Source organism: Gekko japonicus, unplaced genomic scaffold, assembly GCF_001447785.1.
Source record: "Gekko japonicus isolate JY-2015 unplaced genomic scaffold, Gekko_japonicus_V1.1 scaffold1295, whole genome shotgun sequence".
NCBI lineage: Eukaryota > Metazoa > Chordata > Lepidosauria > Squamata > Gekkonidae > Gekko > Gekko japonicus.
Window position 1 is genome coordinate 159193 of NW_015168688.1, and position 8914 is coordinate 168106.

Here is an 8914-nt window from a genome sequence, read left to right on the forward strand (position 1 = left end):
AGCCTTGGGCACCTTCTGCGTCGCCACTGCAGGGTTGGACTTCTTGGCCTTCTTAGCAGGGGTGGACGCTGTGGAAGGAACGTTCGGTACCTTAGGTTTCGGTTTCAACCTCTCGGTATCGGAAACAGACTTAGCCTTCGACGTCGACGGTTTCGATGCCGATGCGTCGGTAGCGGAAGACATGGCGACGGAGGAAGAGACCGACGGGTCAGCCATCGGTTGAAGCGTTTTCTCCAAGAGGAAAACTCTTAAACGTGCCGCTCTGTTCTTCCGGGTTTGGTTCGAGAACTGCGCACAATGTTCACAAGAGTCTGGCTTGTGGGTCTCCCCAAGACAGAAAATACAGTACTTATGGCCGTCTGGAGGAGCCAATTTACTTCCACAAGTACCACAACGGTTGAAAAATCCCCACTTCTTTGAGTTTCTTGTCTTCTTCTTCTCCATAGACTGAGGAGAAAAAGACCAGCGACAAGGAGGGAGGGGGGTTGGGCCAGCGGCCCAGAGGCCTGAGGCAATTTTACCTCAGACGACGAAAACAAAAAACTCTCCTTTAAAAAAAAAAACACAGAAAAAGAAAGAGAAACTGAACAAAAACTGAGGCGAAAAACGAGAGCTAATCACTAAAAAGTGATCCAAAAGCAGCGATCCGGCCAGACCTCTCGAAGAAAGGTCTGCTCAGCGCAGCGGAAAGGAAAGAACTGGCGGGATGTCTGTGCCTGCCCTTCTGGGCATGCTCACTGGGGCTCCTGAGCATGCTCAGTTGGGCCAGGCACGAAAATCCTTTTAAGAGAGCTTGCTAGGCACCGGCAGATCCAGCGCAGTTGCACTAGATCCCAGTGGACCCATTGGTGTGAAGCACCGAGACCACGGAGAAGATCTGTTGGTTTTATTTAATTGCTTGCTAGTTAAGTTGAATATGGAAAGGAAACAGTAAATAAATAAGTTCTGCTTCTTAAGAGATAGTATTTTTCTCTGACAAACTTTATATAAGCATCAACATTAAAGACTTCATGTCACAAAAAATGTATTATTTGGCCAAGGCAGAAAAATAACAATCCCACTGTCACAATTCTGACAACAAGCACAAATGAACAGAAAATCTGATTGCAGTAACTTTAGAAGACTATGTGGATTTTGTTGTGCCCCCAAGGATGCAGCTACATTAGCAGCCCTGACAGTGATCCCCAAGCCATCCAAAGAGGTTGATAGTCTTTCAGAACTCTCCACAGCAGCAGTTAGTGCTGCAATATCCCAGCCTCTGCTCAGTGGTACTGAGTTCCTGATGGCAGTTTATTACCCAGGATTGTTATTCACAGCAGTCACTGCACATAAGAAATGTGAAAAAGAGCAAGAGTTGGGACTGCATCCTTCAGTTAGTCCACTCCACTAGATCAATTATTGTTGATAGCGCAAAGCAATGAAAGAAAGATGAAAAGTTGTGGAGAAAATAGGACTTGCAATTTTATCAACTGAAAAGTAATACTAGATACATAGAAGCCTAACTGTGCACCAAGTATGTTTGATAGAACAACACCCCCTTCAAATAAACAACAACAACAAAAAAGGCTACCGCAGACAACTTGCAAAGAAAGTGAGGTGATTATACCCAGTGGCCCACTTCCTCATCCCCTGGTCCCCAAGGCAACAGGAATGTGGCTACTTGATGACCTACAAATGTATGATACATCAGAGACGTGCATGTTTTCCCAGCTTCCAACTCTCCAGAAATGGAGAACAGTTTGGTCATCTCACCCCACTGGAAAGGACTCTGAGGTATGACAGATGGGGTTCAGAGTGAGAACTGTTTATTCATCTAAGCTCCATCCTCCATCAATATATTTGAAGCCAAGGCTGTTCTCTTAAATAACCTTAGCTTGGGGCACACAACTATACATGAACCTGACAGGTATCAGCCTTTTACCACAGCTGTTTTGATTTACACTCGCAAAGACTATCTTGTTCAGTGATCAATGTAGATTTCCAAATTTAACACTAAAATTTGTGTACATGTTCCCTTTTTAATTATTTTATTATTATGCATTCCAATTTTATCCTACCCCCAGTGACTTTATCCTCACATTAAATCTGTGATGAAAATTGGGCTGAGAAAGTGACTGGCACAATGTCATCCAGTAAGCATCATGTTAGGGATCTAAAATCAATACTTTTTAAAGTATTACACTACTGTGGCCCTCTGTAGCTTTTAATTTTTCTACAGATTTTTATTTTCTATTTATGACTACACTAGGCAAATGCAGATATCAGGCATGGGGAAAAAGAAAAGCAAATATAAACAGAGGGTAAAAGCAACAGTTGTCATTTAGTAGAAAGTTTAATACTATCAATCTTTTTTCCAAATTTTTCCACAGTATTCTGTAATATTGACCAAACTCCCCTCTGTACCAGGAGGCTTCCTCTAACTTTTTGGTTTCCTGATGCCATTTTAGCACACTCTAGTGTTACTCATAGTTGGCTAAGTCCTGCTTCAAATTATTTTGGTATTGGACAAGTTTATGAAATCAAGGCTTCAAAAACCTAATATCCAGAGAGAACTACTAAAGTTAGGGAAAGGTAAGAGATATATGAAAGATTTATTTGACTGAAAAGTAACATGAAGTCCAATTAATATGTAATGTTCCTGATCTCATAACCCCAATGAGATCAGCAGCATGTTGTGAGTATGTGAGCTCTCTCACCACATTGTATACCTTCTTCCATTCATGGTTTGCTTTAATCATCAGGATCCAGTTACATCAGGATCCAGTGCCCTTGTAACCAGAATCTGAAGTGAGTCTGCCAACCATGGTTATAAGGACAACCCTGATCAGTATGAGCCATGGCTACTAACGGTGTAGACATAATACTACAACTTAAATAAAGCAAATAATAGATGAGTGGGGGAAGAGAAAGTATAAGAGTGAGCAGCTTGCTTCCTATCTCCTAACCATGTTTAGGAAATCGGGAGTATCACATTTTCATCAGGCCTAAATGCTAATATTCTCAAGCAAAATTATCGATAGTTCAGGGCTGAATAATGGCTTTGTAAAAAAACAAATCTGTGTGGTACCTGTGGTGAAATGTTTGTGGACCAACAAGTATTAAGGGAGGAGGATGGTGATTTTGCTTAATTCCTCTTCCTCAGTGCAGCCTTCTAACTTGAATGGCTTTTGCACATTCAGCTCTCATGGCCCTGGTCACACGGGGGGGGAAAGCACGGCCAAAGCGTGGCTTTTCTGAGCCGCAGCAAAATAGACGCGTGGCGGCAGGATCAGATAGATCCCCTGAGCCGCCGCGCAGTTGCTCACCGGCACGATCAGATGCCGGAGAAGCCACGGGACGGAGAGCAAGGCAGCCGGCTGCGCATGTGCGCGCATGTGCAGTTTGGCCGAGAGCCTCGAATGCTGCAGAAGATGGGTGCACCGGCAATCCCATGGTCGCCCTTGCTGCGGAGCTTCAGGTAGGTAGTACTCTTTTCTAGGTTTTTTTAAAATGCGCGTTTCCCCCCGGAAAGGATGGATCGGGGACGGGTGAGCTCCGCTTCCCAGATGTTGCAGTGTGATTGCGCCCATTTGATGTGCCCCTGATCCATCCCTCTTGCAGGGCAAAACCTCCTGTGTGACCGGGGCCCATGACTCCATATGTCATCTTATCAGGGATCAAAAGAAACTTCTGAGGGAAGGGAAATGTATGGGGAAATCTATATCCTTCATCACCTTCTGCTGCCAGTTGTTTAGAAACAACCTGAAATTTGCAGACTGCATAAATATTTATTTAGACATTTATACACTACTTTTCTTACACAAAGCAGCTTACAACACTGTTCTCCTCTGCTCCATTTTATTCTCATAATAACCCCCTGAGGCAGGTGGGACTGACAAGCTGAGAGAGACAGGGAGCTTCCATGGATGACTGGGATTCAATCGATTTGATTTTTATCCCACCTTTCCAGGGCAGAGAGAATTCACAAACAATGCATCAATTCTTCCCTACTGCTCATTCCAGGAATTGGCTTTTAGTAGCATACTGCTTTTTAATGTGGTAGTTTCACCGTGGCAAATAGCTACTGAAAGATCTGTTCTCAATGAATTTGTCTCACCATTTGAAAGCAATAGAAATTATTGGCCATCGCTGCATCTTTTGGCAATGAATTCCATAAGTTGTGAACTGTGAGGATGTTTTTTCTTTTCTCAGTCTACAATTGACTCTGAGGCAGTTATCAGGTTTTTAGTCAAGGCAGCGTCTACAGGTAATGACTCGGCTAATTATAGGTCTCTTTCAAATCTTCCCTTTCTGGGAAAGGTTGCTTTCCCAGAAATATTTGGATAAGACACCTGCCTTTGATCTTTTTCAAGCCAGCTTCAGGCCTCCATTTGGGATAGAGATGGCTTTAGTGGCACTTGTGGAAAATCTCTGTCTTCACAGGGATAAAGGGACTGCATCTCTACTGATCATTTTCTTTAACCAGTTACAATCCATAAGATGACCTGTCCTCTTATGCATGATTTCTAAGTTTACTCATGAGTCTTTGCTGAAGGCAAAAGCTTTTTGGAAGTGCATACTATTTTTGGCTCACCCGTATGTACATATCTGTTGACACTCAAAAGAATAACATCTAGAATATTGGTGAGGAAGGACTCTCTTTGCAGAAATCATGCTGATTCATCTTCAGCAAGATGTATTCTCTTATATATTTAACTATTCCAGTTTTAAGTGGTGGCAGGAAGACCCCACCAACTGTTCAGCCAGCTGCTGGGACCAATCAACAGGGACAGAGGCCCTTTTGGGAAAGATGCCAAATATTGGGACCAAGGAAAAGAAGAGAGGGAGGCTAGCAGTTGCAATCTGCCTACGCATGGGCAGGTTGGGATGAGGCTGGTGTGTGTAGGAAGTACTACCCAGTATGCGGGAACACATCCTCAGATGGATGAAAGGTCGGGAAAGGCCAGTAGGGGCTTCCAGGAGCAGCTGGCTATGTATGACTGGGCATGAAAGGTAGCCCGGAAGGATATGGGGTTGGACTAGCAGGGGAAGGAAGAGAAGGCATGAGAAGGCAGCATGAAGGAGTGAGGCAACTACTTCTCAGAGTACGCTCAGGGTACCCTTTGGATTGCGCCTGAAGCTCAATAAACCCCTGTGAGTCAGCAGCATTCTAGGCTCCATGTTTATTTTTTTCCTTGAAACTATTGGCCCACAACAATGGGCCATAAAGCCATTGTAACTTGAGAAATTATATGGGAGTTTTTAAACAAGTAAAGATGATTTAAATACCAACTTTTTGTTGTCTTTATTATACAAATGCAAAATATGTAAAACAACAAACCACAGGTCCTAGAATGAATTTATATATTTATGTCAACTTATATGCTACAGATTATTATTTTTTTTGCATGAAACATTCACAGACAAACTGTTTTCAGCTGGTTGTTGACATAATCTAATTTAGGCCCACCAGAGATATGTTATATCCCTGACAATGAAAGAGAAGAACTTGTGGTATCACAGTTTTGTTTCTAGACAAAGGAAACAATGGAAGACAGACTAAATCTATATAACATCAAGAAACAATGAAGACAGACTAAATCTATATAACGTTGGGAAAATGTTAGCTTACGCAATAGAACTTACCAAAGGTACAGCTCTTGATGGCTCCAAACTAGGCCTGGGGGCAGTTGAATACATGTAGTTAAATAGGCGGTCTATTTTTCTCAGAGGCACACCACCCCCTTTATCGCTTATCTACAGAACAAAATCAAGGTTTCATTTAAACAGGTCCTGCAAGGACCTGATGCAGTTTACGTTATAGGAATCAGAGAAATCATTTAACAGGTGGTGTTAATAACAAAGTTTTTTTAAAAGTCAGTCTACAGCAGAAGCAAAATGTGAAATATTACCAAGCAATAGAATAAGAAAATCTTCAGGTTGAAAGTGAACAGTGAACCAACTATTCCAGAACTTTAAAGTCTATGCATTAAACTACACTTTACAGGTTAACCAAAATTATTCTGATTAAAATGTACTGTGAGCAGGAAAGCATATATGAACAGGCTCATGTCTGAATGCCTGTTCAATTCATGGTACAGTTTAAAAAAAAGTTATCCAAAGAAAACACAATTAAAACAAATGCAAAAGAGATTTAAAGAAATTCTTTGCCCAAAAGCAAATTTTCTTAGCCCTCTTGTGTTCTCACCCATCATCCTCAGATACAGTCATGACAATTTCTGAAACCTATTCTATTCCTATGAATCTGTCCTCTGACAAACTAACCCCCAAACTGTACTGTATAGCTGTATAAGTTCTTGTTACGTATGAAACTGTTTCTTCCAAGACTTACTACTAATTCAAGAAACTACTTAGCAAGTATTTACCTTTATTGAGAGATCTTCTTTACCTAATGTGAGTAATGTTTTAACTGGTGGATAGCCTTCACTTTTGCCTTCATATAATTCCACTGTAGCTCGCATTGAGTTCTGAAATTGAAAAGGAACTTTTTAAAAATCCAATATTTTTATCTTTTAATATTAACAAAAATAACTCTGTTTCTTGCTAAAATGACTAGCACAAATACATTTGTGAATGAGATATATATTCCTACTTAGGTTACTTATGGGCGGTATTTTTAATGTATACATGGTAAGCACAAGCCTCCCTAACTGTGTGTGTTATGCTGTCAAGTTGTTTCTGAGCCATGGTGGTCATATGAATTAAAGATCTCCAAAATGTCCTATCATTAACAGCCTTGCTCTGGTCTTGCAAACTGGAGGCTATTGCTTCTTTTATTAGTGCAATGATAATAACTGCTGTGTACGCTCTTGACATGCCAACAACAGTGCACTGAAATAAGTTAACCCATATGATCAAAATGCCACAGAGCTCTACAATGACTCTGTACCATGCTTTTTCACTAAATATTTTCATTTTAACACAGTTTGAGCCATGTACAATGTGCATGGTATCAGCCATCTAAAAGTATAATTTTTGCCTTGTAACAGAAACTGTTTTAGAACATTTTACAAAGTACAAAGGCTGCCCAGCTCTGCCTTGCATTTGAATATTCCAGAAAATTTTCTAATTCAAATACCAGTAAATAATTTAAACATTTAAATAATGTTATCAAATGTAAATAATGTTTTGTTGTTGTTCAGTCGCACAGTCGAGTCCGACTCTTCGCGACCCCATGGACCAGCTCCCGCCAGGCCCTCCTGTCTTCCGCTGCCCTCCGAAGTTGGCTCAATTTCATGTTTGTTGCGTCGATGACACTGTCCAATAATGTTAGCAGAAGGCAAATACACTATGTACAAGTTTGGACCATGTATAAGCATTTGGATTTGTGAAGATTTGAAGTCTGGGGTGGGGGAACTTTTTGGATTTCTCCAGCAGAAAAACTGGAACTTTTGGGGGAGCACTGAAAAACCTCCTTGGAAATATTTTCTCTTTTCACATGAGTAAAATGGATAAGGAAAAGCTTTTTGCACTCAAAATGTACTAAATGAAACCGTTTGAGGACTTTTCCATTTTTTCCCAATAGAACAATTGGGAAATCTGGGGAAACTCTGGAAAAAAAACACCTTACATCATAGACATATACATCATTTTTAAGATTTTTGTTTAGATTTAAATAATGTAAGCAACTTTTAATATGCTGTAATTGGTTTGGTGATCATACATTATTAAAGATTTCACTGTTTTCATTGTTATAAAATGTAGCTTAGTATCCAAACATGCTGGCAGTCCTACCTATTTTGATTTGAGACAATTTCTGCTTAAATAATATACTTTCTTTTGTTTACTATAGAACTTGTTCTCTCCTACCTCTCAGGATGGCAAAAATTAAAAACACATGTGCTATGGGGGCATAGGGTATTAGCAGTATTGGGTATATTAACAATTTTTCTTACTGAAAATGAATATATTTATTATTTTAAATTCCATAAATATAGCAAACAGTACAACTTATATGCAAACTAAGAAATTTGGCCTTGAGTAGAACTACATATTTTTCCATTTTCTTCAGAATCCCCCCCTCCCCCCCAAAAAACCCCAAGTTCTTTTCTGTGGCTTCAAATTTTCCAGCAATTTTACATTTCTATGTAGCACAACGGCCCTGGCAGCTATAGAAAGACTATATTAACATATATAATATGGAGATAAATATTTTCCATGGAAAAATATAGCATCATAAATTTTCCTGTCCCACATCCCTATTTGCAACATGTCTGTTCAATTTAGTGTAATGGGGCTGGGAGCCAATGTATAATAAAACCTCTTGTACTCTTAACAATTTTCCATGATGCCAGAGAAGCTTGCCCTAAATGAGCATAAATTATCATCAGAATAAATGATGTGTCATCATTAAAGGTATGTGCAATTTTTTGTTCACTAACTTGTATTCCTTTCTTACAGCATCACTTATCAAGTCTCACCTTCTGCATGTCAGACACAAAATATATTTATTTCTCTGTAGATTTTGTGAAACATATATAGCAACCATGAGAGTTATGTACTATATTGGAGACTGAGAATGACCTTTTACTTTTTACAGTGAATCCACTTGTGCACCTCAAGGCACATGGGTGATATTCCTCAAAGATGACTAGACACAGTAATTTGCAGGACTAAGCCTTTGTGAGATCCAGTGCATTTCATGAGGAGCCAAATCACAACCCAGTCCAGACTAGGGATGTGCATTTCGGGATCCCGAACCGAAAAAAAGCCATAAATAACGTTTTTTGGCTTTTTTCGGCTTTTGCAATCCCGAAATGGCTTCCTATGCGTTTTTCCGAATCCCGAAAAAAAAATCCCGAAAAAATTCGGGAAACCCGAAAAATTCGGGTCCATTATAACCAATGGGGCCATTGAAGTCAATGGCAAAAAACCTCTTGAAACTTTGCGGGGGGCTGGGGGGGAGGGGGAAGGG

The 8914-nt window shown here is 40.3% G+C and overlaps 1 protein-coding gene across 1 annotated transcript in view; it reads right to left on the reverse strand.

The window, feature by feature from the left end:
* PDK3 (pyruvate dehydrogenase kinase 3) overlaps positions 1 to 8914 on the reverse strand; it is a 77103-nt gene that overhangs the window by 6831 nt on the left and 61358 nt on the right. The window contains exons 8-9 of the mRNA XM_015415446.1: positions 6366 to 6467; positions 5626 to 5736 (exon numbers count right to left, since the gene is read on the reverse strand). Coding sequence (XP_015270932.1) covers positions 5626 to 5736; positions 6366 to 6467 — 213 coding nt within the window. The remainder of the gene's footprint in view (positions 1 to 5625; positions 5737 to 6365; positions 6468 to 8914) is intronic.